This window comes from Eriocheir sinensis, chromosome 35 (assembly GCF_024679095.1).
Source record: "Eriocheir sinensis breed Jianghai 21 chromosome 35, ASM2467909v1, whole genome shotgun sequence".
In the NCBI taxonomy this organism is placed as follows: domain Eukaryota; kingdom Metazoa; phylum Arthropoda; class Malacostraca; order Decapoda; family Varunidae; genus Eriocheir; species Eriocheir sinensis.
In genome coordinates, this window is record NC_066543.1 from 15,202,809 (window position 1) to 15,221,517 (window position 18,709).

At 48.2% G+C, this 18,709-nt stretch overlaps 1 protein-coding gene across 3 annotated transcripts in view; it reads right to left on the bottom strand.

Annotated features, from left to right (window-relative positions):
- Positions 1-18,709, bottom strand: part of LOC127007467 (unextended protein-like) — a 113,934-nt gene that overhangs the window by 76,281 nt on the left and 18,944 nt on the right. For all 3 annotated transcript variants that reach the window (XR_007760262.1, XM_050878525.1, XM_050878524.1), the window contains exons 4-6: positions 18,045-18,351; positions 17,035-17,135; positions 16,244-16,315 (exon numbers count right to left, since the gene is read on the bottom strand). Coding sequence is in view for 2 of the 3 variants with exons in the window: in XM_050878525.1 (XP_050734482.1) it covers positions 16,244-16,315; positions 17,035-17,135; positions 18,045-18,351 (480 nt within the window). In the remaining variant the exon portion in view is untranslated. The remainder of the gene's footprint in view (positions 1-16,243; positions 16,316-17,034; positions 17,136-18,044; positions 18,352-18,709) is intronic.

Sequence of the window (18,709 nt, forward strand, 5' to 3'; positions counted from 1 at the left end):
CATTATTCCTTGCACCTCCTCACACCGTTTCCTGTTTCCCGTCCGTTTCTTTCCTCGCACCTCACCGTCGCCCTCGTAACGGCCTCTCATTAGCGCACACCTCAGCCCAGGTCCCGCCCCTCCTCGCAGCGTTACCAAACTCTGCGGTCAGACCCTCGCGTCTTGTCTTTGTCGCCTTGCACACGCCGTCGCTGCCGTGCCCTCAATCTCGCGTCCTAACAGCTATTTAACTTTCAGCCGCGCGTGAAATTACAAGGCGTCGGACATCGTGCTCAAGCGCCATGCAGCGAGGCGGTGAGGAGGCATGTCCGCGAAGGTGGGTGGGGGTTGGGTGTGCTGTCGCCGCGTCCAATACCCAGACCTGGTTGACCCTTCACACAGAAACTACGTGGCAATACAGCAGAACCACGAGCGTCTAATGTCTGGCTTGTCTGTTGAACGTTCCCTGCCCTCGGAGGCTGGACACGTAGTTGCAGCCTTTATGTAATACCAGTGGCAAACACGTGGCGAATGACACGACTTTTAAACAACTTCATCTGCACGAGAGCAATAGACAAAGAAAGGGTTTGTTCTAGTTTCCATCGACTGCCGATGCGGAATTGTTAACCAATGAAAAACTATCGTCAGTCTCACCCCACGACTTTTGACGAGTAACCTTTTTCTTTATATAAATGAATGATAATATTAGATTGCCTACAGAATACAAGTCAGTCGCCATTTGACGAAGAATAAAAAATAATATTTTTTTTACGACTGTCAGCGCTGCCTCTAACCATCATGGCGACGAGTGGGTGGTCCGGTCATCATTACTGTATACTGTCCCCGAGGTGTTTACTGCCGCATCGTAACTTGAACGAGGCCCGCTGCAGGCTGCAGGTGGCGATGACGAGGCGCCCCGCCCCTCCCGCCCCGCCCTGCCCCGGGCCGCGGCAAGGGGCTGGGATGGGTGAAGGGTTGGCCAATACACATCATCCAATTCACCTCATCTGGCGACGCGGCGAGCACGAGCCAACCCTCTTTACACCCGCCTTCACTATGACCTGCTGCTGTGCTACTGCTACTGCTACTACTACTACTACTACTACTACTGATACTTCTAGCACCGGAGCTCAGATAGTAGAGCACTAACCCACCATCCCGGGTGACGGGGGTTCGATCCCCATTCACAACTAAGTCCTTACCGTCTCAAACTACAATAATAATAATAATAATAATAATAATAATAATAATAATAATAATAATAATAATAATAGCTACAACAGAAGTAATACATACATACATACATACATACAGCGCGGCGCTGCTACCGCTGTTTTCAAAGTATAAGCTCAACGCCAAGAAAACTGCTCTTCATGCCTAACTAGCCTTCGCTCTCATGGAGTGCCACCATCTGTTCCCTCCACTACAGGTGGACAGCGTATGCAAGGAAAGTGCTGTGGCCCCACGGCGCCACTCGCCTTGGTGCAACCCCCCCCCCCCCCCCCCCCCGTACCGTTCTGGGTCCAGCGGCGAGGCAGGTGGACTAGAACGTACACCGCAGAAAGGGGGGGACACAGACCAACCCACCCAAACAACATCCTCACGCAGTTACAATCAATGCTCCAAAACTGACTAACATGCCTAACATTATTAGTGTTTTGAAAATAGCCGCGCGGGCCGGGAACAACGGGGTGGCCGGGGCCGAGCCATACTAAAGCTGCGCCGCTCAGACGCACACGCTGCCGAGGCCGCTCGGCGCTCTCATCTCCGGGTCAAGGCTGCCACAACCACCACGGCCAAGCCAGGGTCAAGGTCAGAGACGATAGGCACCTTGCAGCTGGGAGGGACGGTCCCCAGGTGGCTGCTAGCAGCGACGTTTCTTCGAACGCGACGCTCCGAGCAGAGAAATATTGGGAACGTTACAGAAAACATGAACCGATGCCAATACGCGCGGGAGAAGACCTCCAACACATCCAAATTCCTGGCACCATAACCCTCAGCCAGCGCGGGAGATTCATGTGCCAACTCTTAACAAAGTGACAGACGGGAACACTGTATGCGATGGACACACACACACACACACACACACACACCTCCGCCGCGTGTTGTCTTGCAAATCGATGGCAGCTGGTGGACGAGGCGTCTTGGCCTCAGTGAGCGTTACACCCACCAGGAAGTGACCGTCATTGGCGGCCTTGCGGGAGGTCTTCTACTTCCGGAGCAACATTCGTCAGCCATCCAGTCAGTTACACAGTCAGCGAGCGGCGGGGTGTGTCGATGTCGCTCCCGCGTTCTTTCATATAAACACCATAAAATGTCACTCCGATGGAGGAGCAAACTGGCAGTTCTGAAGTAAATTTATAAGCATCCAGAAGAAAACTCTTGCTGAGTTTGTCCGCGTCTGTACGAGTCCCCAACAACTGGTGTACGTGCCGTACCGCTGGGCGCTTCACAAACCATGCAGCCAACGACAGTGAAACCGCCGATGACTTGCAGAGACACTAATAAACACGAGGCAAAGACCGTGTAGTGAATGCTTGTGTCTCGACAACAGAGGCTGCAGAAAGTGTGTTGCTGTGCCACCCAGTCAGCCCTACTCCTGCCCGGCAATATCAGGACAAAACATCATGAAGAATGATGACGCAGTGACGCAGTGACGGGTATACGCCACGGGCCCCCACACTTGCTCTCCTCCTCCCTCCCTGCCGCCCGCCGTCAGCAACAATTAATTTCTTATCGTGAGCACTGCGTGTCCTTGGGCCGCCGCCGCCACGCGTAGGTGATAAGAGATTGCGAAATGAGGTGACGGTCACTCATCAGCCTGCCAGAAGCCTTCGGCGAGGCACCAATCACAGAACCGCTCATTCACGTCTCCGCGGCCTAAGATGTCACGACAACAACATCCGCCTGCAACACACTTCCCATCCCCATCCTCCCCCTTCTACCACCATGACCATTCCCAACATGCCTGGTGCCCACTCGCCAGTCCCCAGAGTACACAGACCTAACATAGCGCTACCCTCCTCCACGGGCACACGCCAACGTAATGTAATCATCGCCTCGTCAAACGTTACAACACACTCCCTTTCCTACTTATCTCTCGTCCACGACCAGCATAACATATAACACTGCCTCCCTCGCTACCGCCAACCACATCACCTCCGCCCTCCCTCCACCACTTCCCTCCGCCCCTCTCCCTTCCCCTTCACCACCCCCGCCCCACGCACCAGCACGCTACCATGATCAATAGCCGCCCACCCGCCCCAAGGGGTTGTCGCTACAATATCTGACGTCACACAATCTTGTTTTAACACCACATAGTCAGTTTTTACCGCTCCGGGGACACCTCGTACAGCCACACCCGCCGTAACGAAGCAAATTAAATGAGACAAAAACAAGTCTCCACCATTTTTTTTTCCAGTCCTTACAAAGAAAACCGAAGTAAATGAGGTGAGCGTGTTTTCTCCTTACAAGACGCTGTGGTCATTAGGGAAAACGCCCCCCCTTCCCCCCCTCTCTCTAGCCAGCAGCCGGGGAAGACATCCACTCCATCGATGAAAGGAAAAGTCTTAGCAGGAGACAAAACAGGAGAAAAGGAAGGATGAATGGAGGGCAGGAAGGAAAATGGGCCCACCGGAGGAGAAACAGGAGGAAAATACGTGAAGAGCGGAAAGACGGGAAATGAAGACACAGGAAGGGTCGAAAAACAACTCCGGGAAAAGGGAAGATATATAGCTAGTGATGTAATGCAGAAAATGGGGATAAAAAGACTCAGGAAAAGGAAATGCATGAAGAGAGGAAAGACGGGAAATGAAGACACAGGAAGGGTCGAAAAACAACTCCGGGAAAAGGGGAAAAAGGGAAGATAAATAAATAGCGATAAATATAAAAATAAATAGCTATTGAAGTAATGAAAAAAAAAAGGAAAAATAAGACTCAGAAAAAGGAAATAAGTCAAGAGGGGAGAGACGGGAAATGAAGACAACACGGGAAGGGACAAAAAACAACCCGGGAAAAGGGGAAGATAAACAGCTATTGAAATAATGAAAAAAAAGGAAAAATAAGACTCAGGAAAAGGAAATAAGTGAAGGGGAAAGACGGGAAATGAAGACAACACAGGAAGGGAAAAAAATAAGATAGAAAACGGAAAAAAATAGAGTATACCTCCAAAACTACAAAAGGAAAGAAGGTCAGAAAAGAAAGTCACCGGCAAAAGAGAAACATATAAAAACAGATACAAGCAAGGAAGCAAAAGAAAAAAAAGAATAAGAAAAGAAGGAAGTATAGAGCGAATCCAAAAATTAAAAAGAAAAAGAAAAAAAAATGAAGAGGAACGGAGAATAAAAAGGAAGTAGAGAAAGAAACCAAAATGAAGACAACCGGGAAAAGAGAAAAAGAAAAGAGGAGGAACGAAGAAGAAAACGGGAAGAAGAGGAACGGAGAAGCAAAAGGAAGTAGAGAGAGAAACCGAAAGCGAAAGAGCAAGGGAAGAGAAAAATGGAGGAGAAACGAATAAGAAAAAGGAAACAAAGAGCGAAACCAAAATGAAAAATGGTAAGGAGAAAGAAAAAGGAGAAAAATGGAGGGAGACTAATGGAAGAATGGAGAAAAGAGGAGAAAGGAGAGAAAAGGAGATAAAATGGAAGGAGAAAAAAGGAATAAATTGGAAGGAGAAAAAAGGAGATAAAATGGAAGGAGAAAAAGGAGAAAAAGAAGGGAAGAGAAGGAAGGGAGGCGTAAAAGCTCTGTATTCACGCCCTAAGGAGACCCTCGAGCCCCTAGAGGCGGTGGCGGCGCTTACGTAACAGGAGGAGAAGAAGGAGGAGGAGGGCCAAGAAGAGGAGGAGGACCAGGAAGGAGGAGAAGAAGGAGGAGGAGGGCCAAGAAGAGGAGGAGGACCAGGAGTAGGAAGAGGACCAGGAGGAGGAGAAGGAAGAGGAGGATCAGCAGTAGGAGATAGAGGGATAGGAGTAGGAGTAGGAGGAGGAGGAGAAGGAGGAGGAGGAGAGCCAAGAAGAGGAGGACCAGGAGTAGGAAGAGAAGGAAGAGGAGGAGGACGAGGGAGAGGAGGAGGAGGAGGAGGAGGACCAGAAGGAGGAGGAGGAGGATTAGGAGGAGGTGGCATGAGGCAGGTCCTTCTCGCGTCTTGAGGGGGATGACAAGCCACTCAGGATAGTGTGGGGGAGGGGGGGGGGAGGGGCAAGGGGGGTGGGATGGAGGAGCGGGGGAATTGGACGGTGAAGGGTGCCCGAGTACATCCAGTGTGTGTGTGTGTGTGTGTGTGTGTGTGTGTGTGTGTGGGCGGACGTATATGGAGGGGAGGGGGGGAGGTTCACCAAAAAATTATAACCTTAACAAATATTTAATGAAGCAACCATACACGTGTTCCCTTCCTCGAAATGTCATTAGACTAGTTTTTTTCTCTCTCTCTCTCTCTCTCTCTCTCTCTCGTGCGCACAATGTTCTCCCGCGCACTCTAACGGACTCTCGTTCATCAAGTTTAGGAACATTGATGCTTTTACATGAAAATGGTGAGTCAAAGTACAAGACGCCGTGATTTATTATTGGACTGAACTGAACTCGACGTAAATGTTATAACCAATAGGACTTTTGGAGCGAAAATGGATGGTGTAATGTGCGGAGAGCATACGACATAAATGAGACCAGTTTGCAAAGACAAGGGGATACCCATACCCATGCACTTGAACCTGGCAGGGACTGACCGGAAGATAGGGCAGCAGACCTTTTCCCTAATACGTACGTGTGGCATATCAATAGAATGGAATATAGAAAAATTTTGACAATTCGAAGAGAGTTCTCACTAGGGTATAACCTTTTGAGCTTCTGCGCAAGTCCCGTAGCTTGTAATTGTCCAAATTTTGCCAGACATCCCATTGATATGTCACATGAGCATTCTTTTTCCTCCTCCTCGTCTTCCTTCGCTCTATGTCAGCTAGGGCGGGACAGTGAGGATGCGATGCGAATCACCTTGAGGCTTCTAACACAAAAGCAGCACCACCATAACCACCAAAAACAACAACTACAACAACAGCAACCCGTCCCTCCTACAGACCTGCCCGCTGCAATCAAGCTCGCGTGATACAACAGTTTGGAAGGTGCTGCTCACTACCCGGAAGTATGCCCAAAAAGGAGGAGGAGACGGGTGCAGTTATTGGCAAAAGCAGTTAGTAGGTTTCGCGCGACTGGAAAACCACACTAAAAGGCGCTCTAAGTACCTAGTGTAGCCTATCAGTTTTGTATTTTCGTCTTGTGAGATCGGGTTTTCGAAGCTTCCTGGTGTTAAGAATACGGCCGACAATCGAGCATTTCACCGTCGTCATCAAAATCGGTGAAGCCCCCGAATGTACAGCAGGGCAGACGGAGAGCTGAATTATTCCTGTATATTCGTGTTCCTATCTTGCAGGTATTATGTTATTATTGGTATGTTTTTGTTGTCAGCCTTGATAAGGGCTCTGCTTATGAAAGAACTGGATACGTATGCAATAACATAAGAATTCCAAACAGGATTTTCATAATGTTATCGCACATATTCATGTTTTCTGAAGACCATCTATTATCAAGCTAATTCTGAGGCTCACGCGGAGTCAGGTGGATCCATTCAACATTAACTGGGCTCCGACGCAACGCGAGGCAAGACGGACACGGCTGAATGTAGCAAGCACGCCCCCGGATCAGTGTTTGAATAATCTTTGCCGAACTTTTATTAGCACGCTAGTTTAAGGTTTCACCGGGCGACAACCTGACATGGCATGGCAGGAAAGGAGCATACGCCTCCACGTGAGTGTTTGCAGTCGTTCCGTCATTCCACGCGTGGCGGGTGTCCGGACAAACGGATTCAGTAATGTATTTTCATTTTTCTATTTCACTTGCCATGTTTTAGACTTGACACTTAACTAAAGTGATGAAACACAAAGAAAGACTATATATATATATATATATATATATATATATATATATATATATATATATATATATATATATATATATATATATATATATAATTTATTTATTTGCTTATTTACATCATCCATCATTCTATTCCGCAGGTTTAGATAAAAACATTTTTCGAAAAAAGTTCTGCCATTTTCATGAAGTGTGGGGGAAAGATTTTACATTTTCATAAAACTAAATTATTTTCTCTTTCGTGACCTACTTTATTTAAAGGACGTACAAGGCTGCAGCAACAGCCAAGAGGGACGCATCGCCATGCTGTGCTGTGTTGTTCTGTGCCACAGTGTGTTGTGCCGAGCCGTGATGTGCGTGCTGCAGGTACTGTGTTGTGATGCTGTGTTGTGTTGTGCTGTGCGATGTTATGCTCTGTTCTGTCTTCGGCCGCATGGCATAACGAGCCACGACTATAATTCTGTCTGCGAGAGTAAGAGGTTTCGTGGGTTTTGTTGTTGTTATGATTATTGTACAGCTGCTGTTGTCCCCGTGAGAGGCGGGGCGAGACGAGGCTCGGTGGATGGCCGTGGGGGAAGCCAGGAAAGTGACCAGTGGGGATGTGTATGCCTCCCTTACTCCTCGGCGGGGGGTAGGTATACTCTCTCTCTCTCTCTCTCTCTCTCTCTCTCTCTCACACACAGAATTGCCAGCTCGCCCCCGTTATGATATGTTACGGCGGTCGTTCCTGCGGTGGTTCCCCGAAGAAGAAAAGGAAGAAACGGAGGAAATAGAGGAAGAGGGTGAAATAGATGTGGTGGGATAAGAGGAGGAGGAGAAGGAAGGGGAGGGGAGGGAAAGCTGAAAAGAGGAAGAGGAAGAGGAGGAGGAGGAGGAAGAAGCAAGGAAATGTTTATGTAAGAGAAGCAAAAAAAAAAAAAAAGAAAAAAGAAAAGAAAAACGTGGTAAGGGGGTAAGGTGAGGAAAAGAAAGGGAAGGCAAAGCAACAGAGAGGGAATGAGAGAAAAAATGCGGTGAAGAAGAAAGGAGAAGAAAAAGATGGCTGAAGAGGAGGGTGAGGAAGGGCGACTGGGCTGGAAGATGCGAGGAAGAAAAGCTGACGAGGAAAACAAAGGAGGAAAGGAAGGGAAGGAGAGAAGAAGCAAAGTGTGAAGGGGGAGGCGGTAGGAAAAAGGAGCAAAATAAACGAGAATACGAAGGATGGAAGAAAAGCGAAAGGCGTGTGAGAGAAAGCAAAAGAAATTACAAAAGGAAAGGTGTAAGAAAGAAAACAAGAGGAAGGAATGAAGGGAAGGTGAAGGCGAACGAAGGAAGAAAAGCAGAAAGATATAAGGAAGAAAAGAAGACCAAGAAACAGAGGTAAAGAAGGGAAGGTTAGGAGGAACAGAAAGTGCGAAAAGGGAGGTGGGAAAATAGGAGGAGCTAAAAATGAGAACGAGAGGGAAGGAGGGAAAGCGGAAGGAGTGCAAGGAATAAGGGAAGGAAGGTCAAGAGGAGGAGGAACAGAGAGAGAAAACGGAGGAGGTGGAAAAAAGGAGCAAAAAATGAGAACGAGAGGGAAAGAAGGAAAGCGGAAGAAATGCTAGAGGAAAAAAAACAGGAAAAAGGGAGGAAAAGTGAGGAGGAAAGAAGAGACTGAAAATGGAGGAGGTGGAAAAAAGAAGCAAAAAATGAGAACGAGAGGGAAGGAAGGAAAGCGAAAGAAGGAAGAAAAGAAAGAAGGAAAGCGAAAGAAGGAAGGAAATAAGAATAAAGAGGAAAAATGAGAACGAGAAGGAAGGAAGGAAAGCGAAAGAAGGAGGGAAATGAGAATAAAGAGAAGGAAAAGAGAACGAGAGGGAAGGAAGGAAAGCGAAAGAAGGAAGAAAAGAAAGAAGGAGGGAAATGAGAATAAAGAGAAGGAAAAGAGAACGAGGGAAGGAAGGAAACCGAAAGAAGGAAAAAAGAAAAAAAATAGAAGAGAAGGAAAAAGTGAGAGAGAAAAGTAGGAAGGAAGGAAGGAAGGAAGGGAAGGTGAAGGAGAATGAAAACTGTGAAAAAAAGAGAAGGAACAGAAATAAGAACAGAAGGAAGGAAAGCAGAAGGACTGCGAGTGGAAAAAAAAGGAAGGAAGGAAGGAAAGGTGTGCGAGGAAGGAAGAAAATAAAGGAAGGAATAAAGGAATAAAGGCAAGGGGAAGGAGGAACGAAAAGAGAGAAAGAGGAGAAGGTGGGAAAAAGGAGAAGCAAAAAATAGGAACGAGAGGGAAAAAAGGAAAGCGGAAGTGCAAGAAAAGAAAAAAAAAAAAGAAGAAAAAAAGGAAGGCAGGAAGGCAAGGTGAAGGAGAACGAAGGGCCAAGGGGAAAACATGCAGGTAGCGTTCCGGTTGTCATGGCAACGGTGGCCCTCAAGGCATTCCATCACCCCCCCTCTCTCTCTCTCTCTCTCTCTCTCTCTCTCTCTCTCTCTCTCTCTCCCCTTTCCTTTCCTTTCCATTCCATTCCTTTCCGCTCCGCTCCGCTCCTCTCCTCTCTCTCTCTCTCTCTCTCTCTCTCTCTCTCTCTCTCTCTCTCTCTCTCTCTCTCTCTCTCGCCTCTCCTCTCTCTCTCTCCGCCTCTGACCTGCTCAATGCCAAGCACATAAGCAGCTCCCCAGACGCCCCAGTCCCTGGAGGCCTGGACCGTGCCAACCTCCGCAGGGCTCCTCCACACCCCATCAAACCAACACCCAACGTGCTGGAGGACTTTCAACAAGCAAGCAAGCAAGCACGCAAGCAATCACAACACACACACACACACATACACACACACACACGGAAGCAAGGTCATTTCTCCTTCCTTCACATCGGCACGTCTTGCGATCATGGAGGCTTGCTGGCATATGACGCGGCTGCCTGACTGGATGGTATATAAATAATAGATTCACCAGGCACTTCAATGACCAGCGGAACAGATCAAAGCACAGTAGAGTCCTGGAACCATATTCTCAAACCTATCAGCGCCCCAGTACGCAAATTTGACACGCTTTTCGTATAGGAGTTTTGGGCATTTCCAGGAGTAGTTTAAAGGCCCTGGTGGTATTTTGACCCTTCTCCTATGCTATGATTGTGAAAAAGCACTCATTAAAACCCGACCGATCTCCTTTTGACCTCTGGGAATAGTTGATGTGAGAGGTGGAAGCGTCTGAGAATACCGACACTGGCAGACCGTTTAGTTCGTTCCTGACGCAACAAAGTAATGATGAATGCAATTATTAAAGTTGATCAGTTTCGCATTTATTATTTCTTGCCGTTGTCTTTATTGCATCGCCAAGGTTGAATTATTTGACACCTACTTTAAGTTCTCGGATTATCAAGCAGCTAAAAAATCGTTGTTGTCTCCTAGTAACCAAATCTCCTACCAATCCAACCAGTAACCAAATCAGTGCTGTCAGATCGTCTCCTTCGCTCACTGACTTCGGTTTCTTAAGGGGCCGACTTTAAGTTCTCGGATTATTAAGCAGCTAAAAAATCGGTGTTGTCTCCTAGTAACCAAATCAGTGCTTTCAGATTGTCTCCTACGCCCACTGACTTTGGTTTCTTAAGGAGCCGAGTGTGTGTGTGGTACCTCGTCAAAGGCTTTCTCGGTATAGATATATAACACTGCCCTGGATATGATTGATCGAGATTTCATATTTACCGTCGAAGAAGTCCCATTGTTAAACAGATGAGCATGTGCTGAGTGGAGGAAGAGGAGGAGGAGGAGGAGGAGTGATTGAGTGACGGACATTTGCACTCAAACTCTTCCTTAGTCACACCTCACCCCCAACCTCCTCCTCCTCCTCCTCCTCCTTGTCCTCCTCTATTATCCATCATTCCTTCCTCCACACCCATCCTAGTTTCCTCCTCCTTTGGTCCCACTCCGTCCTTTCTTCCCCCTTCCATCCCCTCCTGTACTGCCAAAAATAGCTATACACAATCCCTCCCTCCCCTTCCTTCTTCCCTTCTCCCCCTATTCCCCGAACTTGGTCCGTCTCATCCATCACTTCCTAGTTTTTTCTTTCATTAATAATTTTTACTCTGAACTTTCTAAACAAAACCCACTCCGATCAACAGACACCCTATAACACACACACACACACACACACACACACACACACACACACACACACACACACACACGCACATTAAATTCCGATCGTACAGTGGTCGAGGCTTTAATGCACTTCTACACGCGTCTCCATAGATACGAATAAACAGCGTGGAAAATTACGAAAAGGTGTGCGTGTGTGTGTAAGGGGGTGGTAGTAATAGTAATAGTAGTAGTAGTAGAAGTAGAAGTAGTAGAAGTAGTAGTAGTAGTAGTAGTAGTAGTAGTAGTAGTAGTAGTAGTAGTAGTAGTAGTAGTAGTAGTAGTAGTAGCCGCATCAGGATCAGTAGCAATGACAATGACCAAAACTGAAAACAACTGTGCGGGGGAGAAGAACTGGCGGTGACGATACAGAACGCCCAACCTCGAGGAAGCTGATTTAGTGAGAGAGATGTTAAGTTTCCAGTTAAGATTCTGAGTTAAGGATAGACCGAGGATGTTTAGTGGTGAAGGTGACAGCTGAGTGTTCTTGAAGAAGAGAGGACAGGTATTTAGAAGATTGTGTCGAGGGTACAGCATACGTTAGTTAATGTTATGTCAGTTAATGATGTGTTTGAAATTTTAATGACAAAATCCGCCATTACATTATTTTTTTTTCTTACGCACCCCGAGTGACCAGCTCATGCACCCTCAGAGATGCGCGCACCACACTTTGGGAACCGCTGACCTCAATGGGAAGAGAACGAGGACTGTAGTAATAGTAGTAGTTATAGTAGTAGGTGTGGCAATAGTGATGGTATTGGTAGGAGTAACCGCATCAGCAGCATCAGTAGAAATAAGGAGGAACAAAAAAACTATCAACCTCGACCTAACTCATGGGAAGGGGACGAAAAATGTAGCAGTAGTAGTAGTAGTAGTAGTAGTAGTAATAACAGTAGTAATAGGTGAAGTTGTAGTGATGACAGTAGAAAGCAAGTCAGCATCGGTAGCAAAAACAAGAAGCAAAAAATGATCACCCTCGACCTAACTCATGGGAAGGGGACCAAGAATTCGCTGACCTAACCACGCCGAGGATAGACCCGAGGATGGAACTGTGGGATTACTCTCAGGGCCCGGCTCACACACACACACACACACACACACACACACACACACACACGAATGACACCACATGTATGCTCCCCCCCCCCTCTCTCTCTCTCTGCCCCTCCCCCCTCCCTCCATAAAAGCTGGTCAAAACAACAATAAAATGAATAATGAAAATAAGTGGAGACATGAGAAGACAAAACAACAGAATATTATACGAGAAAGAAAACAGGAAAACTTTAAAAGGCTGAATTACAACAACAACAACAACAACAACAACAACAACAACAACAACAATAATAAAAAATAGGAGAAATAACAGTACGAAGAGAGGGGAAGAAGAAGAGGAGGAAGAAGAATAAAAGGAAGAGGAGGAGAAAGAGGAGAAGGAGGATTGGGAAGAGTATGAAATCAATAAAGAGAAGGAAGCAGAGAAGGAAGACGAACGAACACAAGGAGGAGGAGGAGAGGAGGAGGAGGAGGAAGAGTGACAGACACACACACACACACACACACACACACACACACACACACACACACACGAGACATAAAACGCCAGATCACACTTATTCAGGTCACACCTTCGTTCGTGTGCACACACACACACACACACACACACACGTTTACATTAACTTATATATCTTTCCAAACTGCCCCCCCCCTCTCTCTCTCTCTCTCTCTCTCTCTCTCACACACACACACACGTATACATTAACTTACATATCTTTCCAAACTGCCCTCTCTCTCTCTCTCTCTCACACACACACACACACACGTATACATTAACTTATATATCTTTCCAAACTGCCCCCCCTCTCTCTCTCTCTCTCACACACACACTCTCTCTCTATACATTAACTTATATATCTTTCCAAACTCTCTCTCTCTCTCTCTCACTCACACACACACACACACACACACACACAAACACACCGAATTATTCACAGGTAGTCCAAGGTTTCGGGTTTATCGATAGAAAAAAAAAAAAAAAAAAAAACGCAACGCACAGTAAGAAACAAACAAGAGAGAGAGAGAGAGAGAGAGAGAGAGAGAGAGAGAGAGAGAGAGAGAGAGAGAGAGAGAGAGAGAGAAATACTACCTCTTACGTGTGAAATCATCCTCCGTACCTATACCCTCCTCCTCCTCCTCCTCCTCGTCCTCCATCTCTACCTTCTGAATCTTGAACTACTTTCCACGTCGTCCTCACCCACGGCTGCTTACATCGATCTGCTGGCCGGCTACTTACGCCTCCCCGCGCCCTGCTCCCTCCCCCTCCACTTTGCCCCCCTCGGTCAGCGGATCACGAACTCACGAACTCACAAGCGTAGTAGTAGTAGTAGTAGTAGTAGTAGTAGTAGTAGTAGTAATTTTCCTCTCCCATACAGATTCAGGTTGCTCACAGTCTCGTATAATTTTCCTCAATTACATTTCCAGGAAGATTAGCTCCCAGATTAAGTTCACTGGTAGCAATATCCTCCACTCTCCACCATCCCTTCCACTAACTCCACCATCTGGATACAACCCCACCCACCCGCCAGCGCCTCCACCCAGCCCGTTTACACTTTTCCTTACCTCCACCACGTCCATGTTACAAAAGAACGGTCAAACTATCACCAGGGTCATTAAACTAACCCTGGAAACGCCCATAACGCCTATGAAAGCCTTGTCAAATGTGTGAGCTTGGGGGACGAGATGTTTAAGAATATGCCCCTTTAAATATCTCTTTGTCTACCACTTCCTCTAACTTCACCCTCTGGATAATACCCCGCCACTCTGTCTCCTCCGAGCCGTTTACACTTTTCATTACTTTCACTATCAATATCAACAGTTTTACGGAAGGGGCTCAAAATATCCCTTGCCTAATACTTCCGCTAACTTCACCTCCTGGATACTACCCTAGCTGCCCCATTGCCTCCATCCAGCCTGTTAACTTCTTCCTTACTACCAACAACAATATCAACAGTTTTACGGAAGGGGCTCAAAATATCCCTTGCCTAATACTTCCGCTAACTTCACCTCCTGGATACTACCCTAGCTGCCCCATTGCCTCCATCCAGCCTGTTATCTTCTTCCTAACTACCAACGACAATATCAAGTTTTAAGAAAGGGGGTTTAAAATTTCTTTTCTACCACTTAAAAGTTGCATCACTACCAAGAACTCGGCACTTCCCTCCCTTCTCACGACACTTTTATCAGCAAGAGGAAGGAGAATCTTTGGATGAGGCATTTTAACACTGTCCTTCCTCTAACACCACCAACAGTACCAGCATCCTTATCACCTGCCGTCTCTAATGCCTCTCTACCTTCACTATCATCATTAATCCTCACCTTAATACCTCCTTTCCTTTAACGCCATCAATAATCCTAACATTAATCTCCTCCCCGAAAAAGCTTTAACACTCCTTATGCTCTCTAACACCACCGGCAATATCAAGAATTTTCTTTTCCATCCGTTCCCCCTTCACCCTACCCACCACCCCCGGGCCTCACCTGCTTGGCTTGAGCCCCGCACAGGTGAAGGCCGTGCCAAGCCTTGAAACATACGCATTATAAAGCAGGAGTATTCGTGATAGGTTTATTGGTGACTTTCGCTGCCATGAAGCTGTCGCCGTGAAGCGCCAATGTTCCTACACTGATGATACACGCCATGACAGACATAAGAGGAAACACCTTGAATTCTTGGCCAGTCAGTGAGTCTATCAGTCTTGAATCTGAGAGGAAATGGAAGGAGTGAAGGGAGAGACAAATAAAAACTGTGAAGAATAAGAAGAGAGGAGAAATATAGAAAAATAAACATTTGCGAAAAACTGTTGTCCTTTGGCACGAATGAAAGAAGAAACAAGACAGACAGAGAAGAAAGGGAAACAAAGCTAAAACTGTTGTCCCTTGGCATGAAAGTTCGTCAGCAAGATGATGATAGACTGATGAGCAGGTGTGGATGTGAACAACCCTTTCGTCCTCCTCCCGAGCAGGTTACACAAACATCTCGCGACGTAACGCCACCTGAGTGCGTCGTCACGAACACTCCCTCCCGGGGGACGAACACCAAGGACACTTCTTCCCCGCGGCGACTGGGTGCTTCTCGGCGCTGGGATCGGCTGGCCTTCCTTCTAAGCCTCAAGGGACGCCATCATCATCAAAGCCTCGCCCAACACTTCACCTTACAGCTCCCTTGACTCCAGCATGCATTATAGGTCGTTACGTGGCTGCCGGCGGCGGCGGTGAATCACTATGATCCTTCAGCTTTCCCTACCGCGAGCAGAACACAGATCGATTGAAGAAATTCGTAAAGTATGTAAAGGATGCTGCTGTAAGGAGAGGAGGGGCTGTTAATGCTGAAGTGCCCCTGGAGCGCGTCAAGGCCTTTGAAGCAACCTCTCAGCACCAGCAGTGCCGCAGTCAAAAAATATCTTCCAAAAGTACTCGGGGGCGGAAGGACCTGCTGCGTCATACTTAAAGATGTCGTGCCCTTCCCGGGCTTGGCCGGCAGCCACGGGACCGCCTAAAAGGATGCCGGGCTGACAGCGGGAGTGAGATGGCAGCCGCCAAGCCGTCCACGGCCTGGCGCCTCCCCTGGCCCGGCCTGCGGGACATTGCGGCAACGACCCCCCACAACAGACGCGCGGGGGCTGCGTTCCTCGCCTCCAGCCAAGCGAACGCGAACAAGTTACATTTTTAACGAACGCTCCGCTAATTTCATTCACCCGCCATCAATGTCACCCGCAAGCACTCCGCAGTGGGTCAAGGCCCAAGGTCACGAGGCTGACCCTCCTCCATCTCCCTCAGTCAACCATTTTCTTCACTCTATTGATTCCCATTCTGGAGATAGGAGTGGCGCCTTCCCCTAATCTCCCCACCCACTCACCCACCCACGCCCCCACCACACGCAGCAGTGTGTGTGTGTGTGTGTGTGTGTGTGTGTGTGTGTGTGTGTGTAATATTTCAAACACATATCATCAAGAGAGAAGAGGGGCAGTGGGAGGTGTGGGTGGGAGGGAGATACATAAACACACACACACACACACACACACACACACACACACACACACACACGAGAAGATGGCGCCACTATAAACACTTGCCTGCGCCTTGACGGGCTGGGGCCGAATACCATCCAGGCCCCTCAAGCAAGCCTACCGGCGCTATAGGCATAGACGTAAAAAAATAAATAAATAAAATAAAAAACATCAGAGGGTTCAGCCACGTACCTTGATCAGCTCCATGAGACGCTCCCTGTCGTAGGTGTTGCCGATCTCTTCCCCGAGAACGAAGTCGAGAATCTGCCGGGCACAGGCGGAAGAGAACAGTCAGATGTAAAAAATGAAAAACAATAAAAAAAAAACTTCCGTTCCCTTGACCTACCCCAGTTATTCCATTCTTAAACCTTGCACGTAAACCCCATAACCCGTAAAACCCATGTCCAAGAAAAATAAAAGGTTCCCCACGTATATATTTGTTTGTTTTATCCGAGCTTCAGAATCTCAAACCTCCCCCTTACAGTCCGCGGAGTCTAATAACGTCGGTATTCCCAAAGCTTCCGCCACTCACATCAACTATTTCCAAAGGCCATAAAAGAAATCAATCGGGTTCCATGCCTTTTTTTTTTATTAGGTTCATGGTACAAAAGGATGGTCAGGTTGCTAGAAGGGTCATAAAACTACCCCTGGAAATACCCACAACCGATATGAAAGTCTAATCTAATCAAATCATCTTCCTCTCAATCCATTTAAATATTTTAGAATCCACATCAAACCCGTTTATCCACTTTGCCCTAGACAGTCCTTCCTCCTCCCGATATTCACCCCCTGTTCCCTGCACTCATGACCTTTCCCAGACTTTAAATGTTTAATTATTCTGATTAACATTGATTTACAAACGTTTCTCTCTCTCTCTCTCTCTCTCTCTCTCTCTCTCTCTCTCTCTCTCTCTCTCTCTCTCTCTCTCTCTCTCTCTCTCTCCCTCTCTCTCTCAACACACACACACATACACACACACTCACCTTGGAGATGGGGTAAGCAGCTGGGCCCGTGAGGACCATGAACACCCTCACGAGCCACACAGTTCGAGCCCCGATGGCCAGGCCGTGCCGCGAGCAGATAGCTGTCAGGGTACACAAACACACCTTACTATATACCTCGCCTCTCACCTCTCCCTCACACCTCCCCTGCCTTCATATTCTCCACCTTCCTCACCCTGTAGTATACGAAACGGAAGGAAGAGAGGGAGGGAGAGGGTGGGAGGACGGGAGAGGAGTCCGGAAGGTTAAGATAAATAAACGTGTGTGTGTGTGTGTGTGTGTGTGTGTGTGTGTGTGTGTGTGTGTGTGTGTGTGTGTGTGAACATGACGAAGTTGCACACTGCTTGAAGTTACTCCTTGGACGGATGTTTGGGAGGAGGAGGAGCAGTGAGGTGGAGCTGCGGTGATGGAGGAGAGATGTGGGTGGAGGAGGGTAAGGGAGTGGAGCAGGCAGGTGGCTTTAATTACGAGATGGGTTATAGATCATGCTGGGAGGGTGGAGAGAGAGAGGTGGAACGAGAGGAGAGGATGAGTAAAACGAGGTGAAGTTGGGAAGATGGTGACGTGAAGGATGAAAGAGAGGGAGAGGAGAGAGAGAGAGAGAGGGTGGCGGTAAGGTGGAGGAGAGAGATAAGAGGAGTTGCTATGGGGTGACTCGGCGAGGCGTGAGGGCAGCAGGGCCAAAGACGCATCCTCACTAGGCACCATGACACACACAAACACACACACACACCTGGACTCAAGTGTGTGTGTGTGTGTGTGTGTGTGTGTGTGTGTGTGTGTGTTTGTGTGTGTGTGTCCTGGCGTGGGACGGGTAAACACACACGAGAGGAGAGAGAAATAGGGGGAGGACAGAGGGATTGGCAGCTACCGCGCGATAAGGGAAGGGGAGTGGGAGAGAAGGTGGAGACGACGGTTAAGGAAAGCAAAATAAAGAAGGAAAGGTAACAGTGTGTGTGTGTGGGGAGGGGGGGGGGGGGCTATATACTCACCTTGCGGGATGATCTCGCCAAAGATGACAATGCCGATGGTGGAGCCGACGACGGCGATGAGTCCTGAGGAGAGCCCGTCAAGAAGGATGGTGAGCGTGGAGTTGACCAGCACGTTCCCAAGCAGCAGCGTGCACAGCAGGAAGTTGCCGTGGCGCCGCACCGGCTCGATGGCCCGGGCGTAGCGACGCTCCTCGGCCGACCCCGTGTTGGAGACGATCTTCAGCTCCGTCTTATCGAGCGCCATCAGGCCCAAGTTCAGCCCCGAGAAGAGGCCGGACAGCACCAGCAGCAGCCCGATGAAGCAGCCCTGCGGCAGAAAACACGCCTGTCACCCGATGCTCCGCACTCACACACCGGCCCCGCCTGAAACGTGTCCCTCTTGGCGGGAGGAAGCTAGACTGTTTTAGTGATATAGCCGAAAATCTCATGAATAAATCGGTCCGCCTGTCACTTCCAGACCCTGACCTCGGGGCGTGAAAGAGTGGTCGCACCAGTCTCGGTGTGTAGGAAAGGCATGGCAAGGAAGATCGATCCTGACACAGGCAGAGGACATCGCGCCCATACTAGTGACACTGTTACAAAACGAGTGTTTTCTTATTGTGAAGACACACACAGTCTAGCATCCCGTCCCTAGAGCACGGCAGCGACCAGGTGGAGGCCACGCG